The 15938-nt window shown below is 43.5% G+C and overlaps 2 protein-coding genes across 2 annotated transcripts in view; one reads left to right on the top strand and one right to left on the bottom strand.

Moving 5' to 3' along the window:
- Positions 1 to 1733: 1733 nt before the first annotated feature.
- On the bottom strand, positions 1734 to 15661 carry nudt2 (nudix (nucleoside diphosphate linked moiety X)-type motif 2). The gene is made up of 2 exons (XM_085973786.1): positions 15457 to 15661; positions 1734 to 8550 (listed from the first exon to the last, which is right to left on the bottom strand). The coding sequence occupies exons 1-2, from the start codon at positions 15653 to 15655 to the stop codon at positions 8237 to 8239; spliced, it is 513 nt and encodes a 170-aa protein (XP_085829912.1). The 5' UTR covers positions 15656 to 15661; the 3' UTR covers positions 1734 to 8236.
- The window catches only part of LOC147123495 (kinesin-like protein KIF24), a 148885-nt gene continuing 148563 nt past the window's right edge, over positions 15617 to 15938 (top strand). Inside the window, exon 1 of the mRNA XM_085973765.1 lies at positions 15617 to 15787. The gene's annotated coding sequence lies outside the window, so the exon portion shown is untranslated. The remainder of the gene's footprint in view (positions 15788 to 15938) is intronic.

The following is a 15938-nucleotide window of genomic DNA, read 5'->3' on the forward strand; positions in this document are numbered from 1 at the left end:
CTTTTGAGTTTATACAATACAGACAGACGGAATGACAGACAGATCGACCGCTTTATATATATAAAGAATAGATAGATATAGAAGCTCTTACTGTCTGTTTTTATATTTTTTGCTAACTTAGTTTCATAATTAAAAAAACCATTTTTAGTCATCCTTTGCTGGTTTCTAAAAATGTCCCAATCCTCTGGCCTACCACTAATCTTCGCAACAATGTATGCCTTTTCTTTCAATTTGATACCATCCATAACTTCCTTAGTTAGCCACGGATGGTTCAACCTTCCCGTACAGTCTTTCTTTCTCACTGGAATAAACCTTCGCTGAGAGTTATGAAATATCTCCTTAAATGTCTGCCACTGCTTATCTACCGTCTTACCCTTTAATCTATTTTCCCAGTCCACTTTAGCCAACTCTGTCTTCAAACCTTTGTAATTGCCTTTATTTAAGTTTAGGACACTTAACTGAGAAACAAACCAGGAAATTTTAAACCAATTAATAAATATTGGCAGAAGGAAAAATCCCCAAGAGCATTTTAAACGTTTTTACAACTTTCAACTAAATATCATACAGCTGGGATGTTCAAATTATGTCCGATAAATCACAAGCTCCAGCTATCCGATCCACAAAGCCTGGCACCTCAGTTTCAATTTGCACTTATTTGTTATTCTGCTGTTTCCTTTTATTTGAATTTTATAGGTCTGCAAATTTGGAAAGGTCTATTCTCAGCAGTGCACCCGCATTACTGGATAAATCCTAAATCCACCAAAGAAGGATCGGGCTGAGAACACCCTTGCGAACTGCAACACGTGCAAAATTTAAACGGTAAAACCAGCAGAATAAGAAATATAAACAGCCAGGTCCATTCAGAGCAGGATCTTCAACAATCATGTTTTAGGAGTTACGAAATACTTTGTGGATACGCATGGGAAATATATGTACCCCAAAATACAAGCAAGTTCAGACCATAACCTCTGCCCCTATCTTTTTTTCAGTCACATGGCAGCTGTCGATCATTCTGCCATTGCCATTTACACTTCATCTAGTCATCTTTTGTCTCTTAACTTGTCTCATTACCATCTCCTTTTGCCTTGCACCATCATCCCTTTTGTCTCTTAAATCTCTCCTGCCTTCCATCCCATCACAGACCTTCCCTTTTGTTCTTTCCTCCCCTCCTCCTTTCCCTGCCCCCACACTTGCTTAAAAACCTGTTCCATCTCCAACTTTTTCCAGTTCTGATGAAGTCATCGACCTGAAACGTTAACTCTGTTTCTCTCTCCACAGATGCTGCCTGACCTGCTGAGTGCTTCCAGCATTTTGTTTTTATTTCAGATTTCCAGCAGCCGCAGTATTTTGCTTTTATACAAGCAAATTTATGGAAATCCATTCGATACTGCTTTTAATGATAAAGTAAACAGAATTATAGGCAAATGAACTAAATTAGATAAAAATATAGGCTTAGTGCTGGAAAGTAGAAAGGGACAATAAGTTGAAGTGTCTGTTCAAGCAGTGACAAGTTGAGTTCCACAAGCTGCGTTTTCTGCTGCTTATAGCATTGGTAAACAAAATGGAGGAATCTATTAATGACAAGCTTTGTGACCAGATGATCAGTGGAGATGAAGGGGGGTGGGGGGGAGGGATAATCTAATCAAAGCAGAAGGAAGAAAACATGCTGAATACAGATATAATGAAAAATAATAAAAATAATGCAGAGAAAAATAAATCAAAGAAAACAGTGAAACCATTTTCCCCTTTATTAACACATATAATTAGATGATAAAATATCTTTTGAAACTGACTAGGTTTGAACAATAACGTTTTTGTTTAAATTGCTACTCCTCCAACTATTCTAAGCACATACAACAGAATCTTGGTGCGAAGCTAGTTTGTTGAAGTTCGCTTATGGAAGATCTTGGTATTAACAAATTGTGCTGCACTTTTTAAAACGTTAAAATGGTTAAAGACTGTATACTTATGTGACAAACTGCATTCTAAACAGTTCATGAAGAATTTAGATCAGTAGTGTTAAATAGAGCTTCACTTTCCCCTCCCAACATAAATGAAAAGTGTATTTAAGCATTTATAAAAACCGTCTTTAGGACTGGAATATTTCCTGTATTCTCCAAATTGTCAGCAAGTATGTCCATTTGGACATTTGTGATGTAAATCACCACAAATAATTTTCATTTGGTTTCACAACATCATTGAATATTTGTTTTCAGTGCAGATGAAAAGTGTGTTAACTATGAAATACTGCATATTAGGAAGGGTTTGGTTGGGGAGAGCTTTCTTCTACAGTTCTAGCTGAAAATAATGCAGTACGATTAGGAACTAATGAACAGAGTGAGGAGGTAACACAGAAAGTCAATCTCAGGTTGTGCAGGGACCTCAAAGAGGCTTTGAGGGGCACAAGCATTTCATATGTTCAAACCCAGGAAATGTCGAGATAGGCAGCCCAAGGAATCAGCTGCAGGAAGACTGGCAAACTAACGCTCTGAAAACAAAGAAGTTGCACTGACCATGCCATTGTCGGGAGCGGTGAGAGCGGAGGTTCAGTGAGTATTTAAACTCACTTTCGTGGGCTTTTTTTCACAGGTCATTGTCGGGAGTGGTGAGAGCGGAGGTTCAGTGAGTATTTAAACTCACTTTCGCGGGCTTTTTTTACAGAGGCTTACCAATCACGCAGACCGGCGGCGGCGTTCCAGAGCCACGTCACGATTCAAAATGTGACGCGGGCAGGAGGAAGCAGCTGATTGGGTGAGTACTTATACTACTCTATAGTTTGACAGTTTAGGTTCATAGTTTATAAAGTTTAGAAGGTCTTAATTTTGTGGTTATACTTTCTAAGGTCTCTGTTGTGTAGCGGGGAGTGCTAGGAAACAAGAGCCCTTGAGTATATCATTTAATTGTAGTATAATTGGTGGTATTGATTTAATTTAAATTAATTAAAGGGTAAGTCATGGCAGCAAAGCTTGGCCCCGAGGCATGCTCCTCCTGCACTATGTGGGAAATCAGGGACACTTCCTGTGTCCCTGACGACCATGTGTGCAGGAAGTGTATCCAGCTGCAGCTACTGGCAGACCGCATTGCGGCGCTGAAGCTGCGAATGGATACATACTGGAGCATTCGCGATGCTGAGGATATCGTGGATATCACGTTTAATCAGTTGGTCACACCGCAGGTAAAGGCTGCAAAGGCAGGAAAGCCAGGCAGAGTAGTAGGTGCAGACAGGTAGTGCAGGGGTCCCCTGTGGCCATCCCCCTCTCAAACAGATATACCGCTTTGGATATTGTTGGGGAGGATGGCTTATCGGGGGAAGGCAGCAGCAACCAACTTCCTGGCACCATGGGTGGTTCTGCTGCACGGGACGGGAGGATAAAGAGCAGGAGAGCTATAGTGATAGGGGATTCTATTGTAAGGGGAATAGATAGGCGTTTCTGCGGCCGCAAACAAGATTCCAGGATGGTATGTTGCCTCCCTGCTGCAAGGGTCAAGGAAGTCTCAGGGCGGCTGCAGGGCATTCTGGAGGGGGAGGGTGAACAGCCAGTTGTCGTGGTGCATATAGGTACCAATGGTATATGTAAAAAGTGGGATGAGGTCCTAAAAGCTGAATATAGGGAGTTAGGAGGTAAATGAAAAAATAGGACCTCAAAGGTAGTAATCTCAGGATTGCTACCAGTGCCACGTGCTAGTCAGAGTAGAAATAGAAGGATATTTCAGATGAATACGTGGCTAGAAGAATGGTGCAAGGGGGAGGGATTCAAATTCCTGGGACATTGGAACAGATTTTGGGGGAGAAGGGACCAGTACAAACTGGACGGTTTGCACCTGGGCAGGACCGGGACCGATGTCCTAGGGGGAGTGTTTGCTAGTGCTGTTGGGGAGGGTTTCAACTAAAATGGCAGGGGGTTGGGAGCCTGTGCAGGGAGACAGAGGAAAGGGAAGCAAGGATAGAAGCAAAAGACAAGAAGAAAAGCAAAAGTGGAAGTCAGAGAAATCAAGGGTGTAAATCAAACATGGCCGCGGCAAACAATAATTCTAAAAGGTCTAAGAGTGTTAAAAAAACAAGCCTGAAGGCTTTGTGTTTTAATGCGAGGAGCATTCGTAATAAGGTGGATGAATTAGCTGCACAAATAGATGTAAACGGATATGATGTAATTGGGATTACGGAGACATGGCTCCAGGGTGACCAAGGCTGGGAATTCAACATCCAGGGGTATTCAATATTCAGGAAGGACAGGCAAAAATGAAAAGGCGGTGGGGTAGCATTGCTGGTTAAAGAGATTACACAATAGTAAAGAAGGATGTTAGCTCTGATGATGTGGAATCTGTATGGGTAGAGCTGAGAAATACCAAGGGGCAGAAAACGTTAGTGTGAGTTGTATACAGACCCCCAAACAGTAATGCTGAGGTTGGGGATGGCATTAAATGGAAAATTAGAGATGCATGCAATAAGCGCACAGCAGTTATCATGGGTGACTTTAATCTACATATAGATTGGTCTAACCAAATTAGTAACAATACTGCAGAAGAGGAATTCCTAGAGTGTATACGGGATGGTTTCCTGGGCCAATATGTTGAGGAACCAACTAGAGATCAGGCCATCTTAGACTGGGTATTATGTAATGAGAAAGGATTAATTAACAATCATGCTGTGCGAGGCCCCTTGGGGAGGAGCGATCATAATATGATAGAATTCTTCATTAAGATGGAGAGTGAAGTAGTTGATTCAGAGACTTGGGTACTGAATTTAAATAAAGGAAACTGCGATGGTATGAGGCGCGAGTTGGCTAGGATGGATTGGGGAATGTTACTTAAAGGGTTGACGGTGAATAGGCAGAACTACAGAATTTGTTCATCCCTGTTTGGCATAAAAATAAAACAAAAAAGGTGACTCAACATTGGCTAACAAGGGAAATTAGGGATAGCATAAGATCTAAGGAGAGGACATATAAATTGGCAAGAAAAAGTAGCAAACCTAAGGATTGGGAGCAGTTCAGGATTCAGCAAAGGAGGACAAAGGGATTAATTAAGAGGGGGAAAATAGAGTATGAGAGTAAGCTTGCAGGGAACATAAAAACTGACTGTAAAAGCTTCTATAGATATGTGAAGAGAAAAAGATTGGTGAAGTCAAGCATAGGTCCCTTGCAGTCAGAATCAGGGGAATTTATAATGGGGAACAAAGACATGGCAGACCAATTAAATACATACTTTGGTTCTGTCTTCACAAAGGAGGACACAAATAAACTCCCAGAGATGTCGGGGAACATAGGGTCTAATGAGAGGGAGTAACTGAATGAAATCAGTATTTGTAGGGAAATGGTGTTAGGGAAATTGATGGGATTGAAGGCCGATAAATCCCCAGGGCCTGATAATCTACATCCTAGGGTACTTAAAGAAGTGGCCCTAGAAATAGTAGATACATTGCTGGTCATCTTCCAAAATTCTATAGACTCTGGAACAGTACCCATGGATTGGAGGGTAGCTAATGTAACCCCACTATTTAAAAAAGTTGGTAGAGAAAAAACAGGGAATTCTAGACCACTAAGCCTGACATCGGTAGTGGGGAAAAATGCTAGAGTCCATTATAAAAGATGTAATAGCAGAGCACTTGGAAAACAGTGACAGGATCGGACAAAGTCAACATGGATTTACAAAAGGTAAATCATGCTTGACTGATCTACTGGAATTTTTTGAGGATGTAACTGGTAGAATAGATAAGGGAGAACCAGTGGATGTGGTGTATTTGGACTTTCAGAAGGCTTTCGATAAGGTCCAGCATAAGAGATTGGCGTGCAAAGCTAAAGCACATGGGATTGGGGGTAAGGTACTGACTTGGATAGAGAACTGGTTGGCAGACAGGAAACAAAGAGTTGAAATAAACGGGTCTTTTTCCGAGTGGAAGGCAGTGACTTGTGGGGTACCGCAGGGATCGGTGCTAGGACCCCAGTTATTCACAATATATATTAATGATCTAGACGAGGGAACTAGATGTAATATCTCCAAGTTTGCAGATGACACAAAGCTGGGTGGGTGTGTGCTGTGAGGAGGATGCAGAGAAACTCCAGTACAATTTGGACAGGTTGGGCGATTGGGCAGATGCAGTATAATGTGGATAAATGCGAGGTTATCCACTTTGGTGGCAAAAACAGGAAGGCAGATTATTATCTGAATGGCAATAGATTGGGAAAAGGGGAAGAGCAATGAGACCTGGGTGTCCTTGTGCACCAGTTGCTGAAAGTAAGCATGCAGCTGCAGCAGGTGGTTAAGAAGGCAAATGGTATGTTGGCCTTCATAGCGAGAGGATTCGAGTACAGGAGCATGGGTGTCTTGCTGCAGTTGTACAAGGCCTTGGTGAGACCACACCTTGAGTATTGTGTGCAGTTTTGGTCGCCTTATCTAAGGAAGGATGTTCTTGCCATGGAGGGAGTGCAGCGAAGATTCACCAGACTGATACCTGGGATGGCAGGAATGACGTATGAAGAGAGATTGAGTCACTTGGGCTTATATTCGCTAGAGTTTAGAAGAATGAGAGGGGATCTCATTGAAACTTATAAAATTCTAACAGGACTAGACAGACTAGATGCAGGAAGGCTGTTCCCGATGGCGGGGCAGCCCAGAAACGGGGTCACAGTCTAAGGATAAGGGGTAAGCCATTTATGACTGAAATGAGGAGGAATTTCTTCACCCAGAGAGTGGTGAACCTGTGGAATTCTCTACCACAGAAGACAGTTGAGGCCAATTCATTAAATATATTCAAGAAGGAGTTAGATATATTTCTTAAGGCTAAGTGGATCAAGGGATATGGGGAGAAAGCAGGGACAAGGCACTGAATTTGGATGATCAGCCATGATCGCATTGAATGGCGGAGCAGGGCTTGAGGGGCCGAATGGCCTACTCCTGCTCCTATGTTTCTATATAGCACCTTTCACGTCCTCTGGATAACCTGAAGTACTTTACAGCCAATGAAGTACTGTTGTTTTGTAAGTAAATGTGGCAGTCAATTTGTGCACAGCAAGGTTCCACAAACAAGTGAGACGAGTGAATAATTACCAGCTTTTGCTGGTGTCAGCCTTGGCTCAGTGTTAGCACTTTTGCTGCCGAGTCAGATGGCTGTGGGTTCTCGGCTGGCACTTCAGTGCAGTAATGAGGGAATGTTGTCCTGTCGGATGTGCCCTCTTTCAGATGACATGTTAAACCGAGGCCACATCTGCCCTCTCAGGTGGATGTAAGACTCCACATCACAATTCTAGAAGAGCAGGGGAGTTCTCCCCGGTGTCCTAGCCAATATTTATCCCTCTACCGACATCACTAAAACAGAGTATCTGGTGAGTTAGCTCACTGCTCTTTGTGTGACCTTGCTGTGTGCAAATTGGCTGCCGTGTTTGCCTACATTGCAACAGTGACTATGCTTCAACAATAAGGAACAATCCAACGGGTGTCAACTTCCAATGGCTGTCCTTGCTGTCTTGTCTGATTTGACTGACCAGGTTGACCGGACTCACCAGAATGCTGATTTCGCATTCTTATTTCAGTGCTGAAACCTCCATTCTCTTTGCCCCTTCTCCTGTACAAAGGATAGCCATCATCCCTATGCTGAGTTTGTTCGCAGAGTGGCTTTGGGTACCCTTTTGTACATTCATTGTTTTTCATGCAGGGAGAAGAAGGGTTGTGTCGCCCACAAGGACCATGAATCATATTTTTTAACACATCAAAGAGGATTGGATCCTTGTCCTTATCGGGTAGCTCTGCAGAGGTGAAATCAACTTGATTAGGGTGAATCTTTGCCTGAAGCCAGAGTATTAACTAAGTTAAACAACCACCTCTTGGGTTCTTAGGAAGAGTTCTTCAATCCCAACAGTTTTATAAACATGTCAGCGGGTTCTTCAGTTCCCTCGGCAACGCCGGGTACTCCAGCTAGTATAAATATAAGTTCTTTCTTCAAGCATTCACCAGCTCAGGTTCCTGTCCCTGGTTAGTATCCGGTGAGTCCTGCTGGAAAATGTGTGTGGTAATTTGGCAAGGACAGGACATGCTTCCATTCTGTTGCCTGCCAACATTCAAGGTCCAGGCTCACACGTGAAGAATTACTTGAGCAAGCTATTGAACGACTGGTGGAATAATATTGAGTCAACGCCTTGAAGTTTCAAGAGAAAAGTAGAAGGGGAGGAACGGGTGGGAAGAAACCTTCAAATCTTTAATAAAACAATCCAGGCCCTTTTTCTTTTCAAAGAACCTGGTCTTATTTATTTGTGGAGATGAACTGATGAGCTTCTCTCAGTGCTTCCTGCATTTCTTTATATTGAGCAAGTTCACAGGCCTCATCCACATTTAACCAGCAGAATGCCTGGTGCTCATCAGAGAGTTTTATTTCTACGTTATAGTCCTTTAGTTCTGCCAGCCAATAGATAACAGTTTTTGGTATACTCTTCACTTTGTATATCATTTCTTTTTTGTACCCATCAAGCACATTAAAATCCTTGCTTTTTAGTCCTGCTTCTTCCTCAGTTTCACGAAGTGCAGTTTGAAGGTCATCCTCACCTGGATCAACATGCCCTTAAAAAAGATACAGACATATTAGACAATGTCCTTAGGCAACCGTCCCAGTGAGCAATTATGCAGTATAAATAATTATTAAAAACTCAATTTTTATTATCTTGTCTACTACCATGAAGAATCTTGACTGACAGATTTTTGATTTCTATGAATAGCAAATGCCTACAAATCAATCTTAGGAGGGTGACATTTATCTTGGGCAGTATATCTCTACGTAACTGAAGTCCCACATCCCCGGTACCATTTTAGTAAATCTCCTCTGTACTCTCTCTAAGGCCTTGACATCTTTCCTAGTGTGGTGCCCAGAACTGGACACAATAATCTAGCTGGGGCCTAACCAGCGTTTTCTAAAGGGTTAGCATAACTTCCTTGCTTTTGTACTCTATGCCTCTATTTATAAAGCCCAGGGTCCCGTAAGCCTTTTTGACAGCCTCCTCCACTTGTCCTGACACCTTCAAAGATTTGTGTATATACACCCCCAGGTCTCTCTGTTCCTGCGACCCCTTTAAAATTGTACCATTTAATTTATATTGCCTCTCTTTTTTTCTTACCAAAATGAATCACTTCACACTTCTCTGCATTAAATTACATTTGCCAAGTGTCTGCCCCTTTCACCAGGCTATGTCCTCCCGCAGTCTGTAACTATCCTCCTCACTGTTTATAAATTTCCAATTTTGTGTCATATGTAAACTTGGAAATCATCAAAAATATATGACATTTACAAAACTGCACATCACATTTACTAATAACCCCACTACAACACACATTGGAATCCTATATCCACTCATTCATAGTCATAACAGCACAGACGGAGGCCATTCGGCCCATCGAGTCCGTGCTGGCTCTCTGCAGAGCAATCCAGTCAGTCCCATTCCCCACTCTATCCCCGTAGCCCTGCAAGTTTATTTCCCTCAAGTGCCTATCCAGTCTCCCCTTGAAAACATTGTGTCTCCACTTCCATCACATCCGTCAGCAGCGAATTCCAGGTCACCACTCACTGTGTAAAAAAGTTTTTCCTCACGTCCCCCCTGTATCTCTTGCCCAAAACCTTAAATCTGTGTCCCCTAGTCCTTGTGCCATCAACTAGTGGGAACAGCCTTTCCCTGTCTAGCCTATCCAAACCCGTCATAATCTTGTACACCTCTATCAAATCACCCCTCAACCTCCTTTGCTCTAATGAAAACAAATCAAGCTTCTCCAGCCTGTCCTTGTAGCCAAGATCCCCCATCCCCGGAACCATTCTGGTAAATCTCCTCTGCACCCTCTCAAGTGCATTCACATCCTTCCTAAAGTGTGATGACCAGAACTGGACGCATTACTCCAGTTGTGGCCTAACCAGTGCTTTATAAAGATTCAGCATAACTTCTCTACTTATGTACTCAATACCTCTATTTATGAAGCCCAAGATCCCATATGCTTTGTTAACCACTTTCTCAATAGGTCCTGCCACCTTCAGGGACCTATGCACATGAACTCCCAGGTCCCTCTGTCCCTGCACACTCTTTAAAACTGTGCCATTAAGTGTATATTGCCTCTCCCCGTTCCTCCTGCCAAAATGCATCACCTCACACTTCTCTGTATTAAATTCCATCTGCCACTTGTCCACCCATTCTGCTAGCCTTTCTATGTCCTACTGCAGTCGATTGATGTCATCATCGCTGTTTGCCACCCCCCCCCCCCCCCCCAAAGTTTGGTGTCATCGGCAAACTTAGAAATTCTACTCTATTACAATATCCAGGTCATTTATATATATCAAAAAAAAAAGCAGTGGCCCCAGCACTGACCCTTGAGGAACACCACTGTCTACCATCCTCCAGTCTGAAAAACAGCCATTTACCACAACTCGCTGTTTTCTGTCCAGAAGCCCAATTCCTTATCCAAGCTGTCACTGACCCACCTAGTGCACGAGCCTCAATTTTGTTAACCAGCCTTCTATGTGGTACTTTGTCAAATGCCTTCTGAAAATCCATGTAGACAAAATCCATTGCATTCCCTTCATCAATCCTCTGTTACTTCACCAAAAAATTCAATTAGATTAGTCAAACACGATCTTCCTTTTACAAACCCATGTTGGCTTTCCTTAATTAGCTTAAATCTCTCCAAATGCCCATTAATTTTTTTCCTTGATTATTGTTTCTAAAACTTTACCCACCACTGATGTTAAACTGACCGGCCTGTAGTTACTAGGATGTTGGAGGGACTAATTTTAGACCAACTTTTTCAACCATATTGGCCAGCTACTCTTAAGTAATTAAAAAAAAAAATTTGTTCATGGGGATCTGGGCGTCGCTGGCAAAGCCAGCATTTATTATTGCCCATCCCGAGTTGCCCTTGAGAAGGTGGTGGTGAGCCACCTTCTTGAACCGCTGCAGTCCGTGTGGTGAAGGTACTCCCACAGTGTTGCTAGGGAAGGAGTTCCAGGATTTTTACCCAGCAACGATGAAGGAATGGCAATATACGTCCAAGTCAGGATGGTGTGACTTGGAGGGGAACTTGGAGGTGGTGGTGTTCCCATGCGCCTGCTGCCCTTATCCTTCTAGGTGGTAGAGGTCGCGGGTTTGGGAGGTGCTGCCGAAGAAGCCTTGGCGAGTTGCTGCAGTGCATCTTGTAGATGGTACACACTGCAGCCACAGTACGCCGGTGGTGGAGGGAGTGAATGTTTAAGGTAGTAGAGGGGGTGCCAATGAAGTGGGCTGCTTTGTCTTGGATGGTGTTGAGCTTCTTGAGTGTTGTTGGAGCTGCACTCATCCAGCAAGTGGAGAGTATTCCATCATACTCCTGACTTGTGCCTTATAGATGGTGGAAAGGCTTTGGGGAGTTAGGTGAGACACTCGCCGCAGAATACCTAGCCTCTGACCTACTCTTGTTGCCACAGTATTTATGTGGCTGGTTCAGTTAAGTTTCTGATCAATAGTGACCCCCAGGATGTTGATGGTGGGGATTCGGCGATGGTAATACCATTGAATGTTAAGAGGCAGTGGTTAGACGCTCGCTTGTTGGAGATAGTCATTGCCTGGCACTTGTGTGGCGTGAATGTTACCTGCCACTTATCAGCCCAAGCCTGAATGTCGTCCAGGTCTTGCTGCATGCGGGCATGGACTGCTTCATTATCTGAGCAGTTGCAAATGACACTGAACACGGTGTAGTGATCAGCAAACATCCCCACTTCTGACCTTATGATGGAGGGAAGGTCATTGATGAAGCAGCTGAAGATGGTTGGGCCTAGGACACTGCCCTGAGGAACTCCTGCAACAATGTCCTGGAGCTGTGATGATTGACCTTCAACCACCACAACCTTTGTGCTAGGTAGGATTCCAGCCAGTGGAGAGTTTTCCCCATGATTCCCATTGACTTCAGCTATAAATATGATCACACTTGATTCAAATCCACCTTCGTCTACTGGAGCTGACAGTGAATACATCTTTGGATATTGGTAGAAGTCATTTTTGTACTATAACAGTTAAAATTTGTTCCTGGGATGTGGCAATGCTGCATTTATTTATGCACATCTAATGAGTTTAATGTAGTTGCAGCTTTCATGTGTTTGACTGTTCATCTTTAATGTTAAATTGCAATGACTTAAAAGACCCTGAATTGACACAGCTCAGTTTTGTAAGTGCTCTTAATACCCACAACTTTCTTTGTAAGAGCAATGCAGATTACAGGTGATATGATAGAAGTGTTTAAAATTATGAAATAATGGGGCAGGGTAGAGAGAATGGGGGACATGTCTAAATTGTCAGACTGCTTGTCCGACATCCAGTTCTGGAGAAGCAGAAATTTTCTCCAATTAAATATTGGGAAGACCGAAACCATTGATTTCGGTCCATGCCACAAACTTCGTTCCCTAGCCACTGACTCCATCCCGCTCCCTAGCATCTGTCTGAGGCTGAACCACACTGTTTGCAACCTTGGTGTCATATTTGACCCTGAAATGAGCTTCCGACCACACATCTGTGGCATAACTAGGAGCACCTATCTCCACCTCCGTAACATTCCTGTCTCCACCCTTGCCTCAAGTCATCCGCTGCGGAAACCCTCATCCATGCCTTTGCTACCTCTAGACTTGACTATTCCAATGCACTGCTGACTGGCCTCCCATGTTCTATCCTATGTAAACTTGAGGTCATCCAAAACATGGCTGCCCTTGTCCTAACTCGCACCAAGTCCCATTCACCCATCACCCCTGTGCTTGCTGACCTACATTGGCTCCTGGTTAAGCAACGCCTTGATTTCAAAATTCTCATCCTTGTTTTGAAATTCCTCCATGGCCTCACCCCTTCCCATCTCTGCGTTCTCCTCCAGCCCCACAACTCGAGATATCTGGGTTCCTCTAATTCTGCCCTCTTGAGCATCCCTGATTATAATCGCTCAACCATTGGTGGCCATGCCTTCTGTTGCCTAGGCCCCAAGCTAAGGAATTCCCTGCCTAAACCTCTCCACTTCTTTCCTCCTTTAAGACGCTCCTTAAAACCTACCTCTTTGACCAAGCTTTTGGTCACCTGTCCTAATTTCTCCTTATTTGGCTCGGTGTCAATTTTTTGTCTTATAATACTCCTGTGACACACCTTGGGACTTTTACTACATTACAGGCACTATATAAATACAAGTTGTTGTTGAGCAGACTGTTTCCAGTAATTGAGTGACCTAGAACGAGGGACCCTAGCTACAAGATTAAATGCAAGAGATTTAGAACAATAAGCAAAAAGAACTTATTTACTCGCAGACTTGTGGGGCTGTGGAATTCACTTCCAGGATTAGTGGTTGTGGCAGAAGCTATGGCCCGGAGTTTGCTGTGAGCGGTGAAGGAACAGCTTTCGCTGTTCACCTCACGTACAGCTGCCCACAGACTTTAAGTGGGCTTCTCAGTGCAGATTTCCAGTCATCTGGCGGTTGTTTGAATTTGGCACCCTCTACAGGGGATCTATAGCATCTGTGAGTAGGCAAAGCAGCAAGGATGCTCTTCAACCAATCAGATTGAAGAATCCTCACTGAGACACAGACTGCAAAGCAGGAAATATAAATTACATTTAAATCATTGTACAGGAATCAAAATAAAGATTGGGACATACACATAGGATTAAGGGAAACATAAAAGAGCAAAACACAAACTATTAAAAAAATTATTTTAATTCTTTTTTTAAAAATCTGCAACATTGGCCCAGAAATTCGGGTCGGGGGCTTCCCGCGGGTGCAAACCCCCCGACCTACACTTACCTAGCGCGCCGGCAGTTGAGCTCTGGGCCTGTGTAGAATTCCTCTCCGGGGCCTGGCCCAGAGGCTGGTGCGCTGTGCTGGCGTGTCCCAGGGGCGTAGTTAGTGCGATGCATCCCCTGGGATCACGTGAGCCATGGGCAGCCAATCGGAGGAGGGAAAAGCCCATTCATAAGATTGACAGAAAGACCTGTCAAAACGTATGAATGCTGAGGGCCCAAAACAGTAGTTAACCTTCAAATAAATTTTTGAAAAAAATCACACTTTTTAAATAAACTATAAATTACATTAAATAACTATTTTAAACAATAATTTAAATTTTTGAAAAAAGTAATTTTATAAAAAAACAGGGCTAAAAATAAACTTACCTTGCTTTAAAGTATTTAAAAATAACAAGCCTGTGGAAAAAATGTTTTAATTTTAATTAATTGACCACTTACCTTTTAAAATGCAGTCCTTAGGCTTGGTTTTTACATTTCTAAAATCTAAAGACTTACCCTCACGGAAAAACCTGTAAAAAAAACATAAGTTCAAAGCGCACGCGCAGACTCCCGCGCGCACGCGTTCGACCTCTGAACCCCTTCGTTCAGAGGATCGGAAGTGCCGGTTCCCCGCGCATGCAAGGAACCGGCACTTCCATCGGGTCCATGCGAGTACCCCGTGCGTACTCACGCGTTGGGACCTGAATTTCTGGGCCATTAATTTTCTTCTGAGGGAATGAGACTTCACACTTCCAAATTATTTTTTCAGGGCCAAAAAGAGGGTGTTCAGCAGTAATTATCACTTACTAAGCCATTAAAAACTCAGTTACTCCAGACTGTTATTTTTTCATCTGTCTTTTGAGTGAGAATAGTGGGTAATTACCCTAAGTTCACACCATGACAGTGATTTTTGTGCAGATTCCATCAACAAAGACTGCAACAGCGCACTCTGTGGAGGAGTACGGTATCACTGATAGAAACTTCTGGATTTCCACATTTAACTGCACCTGTGCGGATGCCAGAAGTTGCTGTCAGTTTTACTCAGCAAAATCCAGGCCATTGTCTACATTCAACATTAGATTCGCTGGGTGGATGAAGGGATATGGGAACAGGGTGGGTAAATGTGATATTTGTTGGCGTGGATAATAAACTTCAGCAGGGACTGGTTGGGTCAAAGAAACTTACCTTATTTCACAGGTTTTTAAATGTATAAAATTATTGATAAAATTTTATTTCTGTTTTTTAAAAAACTCTTACGCTGGTAAAAGCAGGCCTTACCAGACATAAGATTTTCACAGGCCTTGGCTGGGCAAATATCCCAGCTCTCCGCCCGCAGATGCAGTGGATCAGTCAAGAGAATTATAAACAGAAAATGCTGGAAATACTCAGCAGGTCAGGCAGCATCTGTGGAGAGTCAAGAGAATTGTTGACACAGCGCAAGTTCCGGGTTTTAGCGCATGCGCATGCCTGAAGCGGGAACTTGCGCGGCCCATGGTTGGTCAGGCTCGCCGTGACTTCCCCACCCGGACTGAGGCTCAGTTCTTGGGAGTCCATTTCAGTGGAGGCGCTGCTGCTTCCCCCAACGTTCAAAAGATTCCCCCAGTCTTTAAAGAGAGTTGTCTGCCCACCATGACCCCTGTCGCTGTCTCGTCCCCTTTCCCGCTCTGTACCTAACCAGAGGCTCGGGGAAGCACAGGCCTCTCAGCCTCACCTTTAGGCGGCGTCCAGTGATGGCTCCCGTAGGAAGTTTGCAAAAGTAGGAACTCAATTTCCTTCGGTTTGGCGGTTAATGCCGTATTTAATCTCCTGAAAATGATCAGTCCACAAGCCCTGCGAACCATGGCTGGTATCAGGCTCCTACTGCTAGCCGCCCAGGCCAAACCAGAACAATGCCCGATTGATAGCCGCATCGACCAATGAGCGCCGAGCTTTTTCGTATCGCCTTACATTAATCCACCAATTAGAGACACGATTTAGATGAGCCGGAAATGATGGACATGGAAATTCGCATCTATGCAGGCTAACCGGCGTCATATCTACAGGTATTCGCTATAATATGTGTTTCTGTGGTTATCTTTTTTTCGCTTTCTTTCGTTTGTCGTCGACTCAAAGTTTTCCTAAAAGTTTTCAGTCTTTGTCAAACATGCACCGACATCTGATTGGTGCTCGTAAAGTGCCGGGTCTTCTGATTGG

This window comes from Somniosus microcephalus, chromosome 2, assembly GCF_052327205.1.
Source record: "Somniosus microcephalus isolate GS21.2 chromosome 2, FLI_Smic_1.0, whole genome shotgun sequence".
NCBI classification, from domain to species: domain Eukaryota; kingdom Metazoa; phylum Chordata; class Chondrichthyes; order Squaliformes; family Somniosidae; genus Somniosus; species Somniosus microcephalus.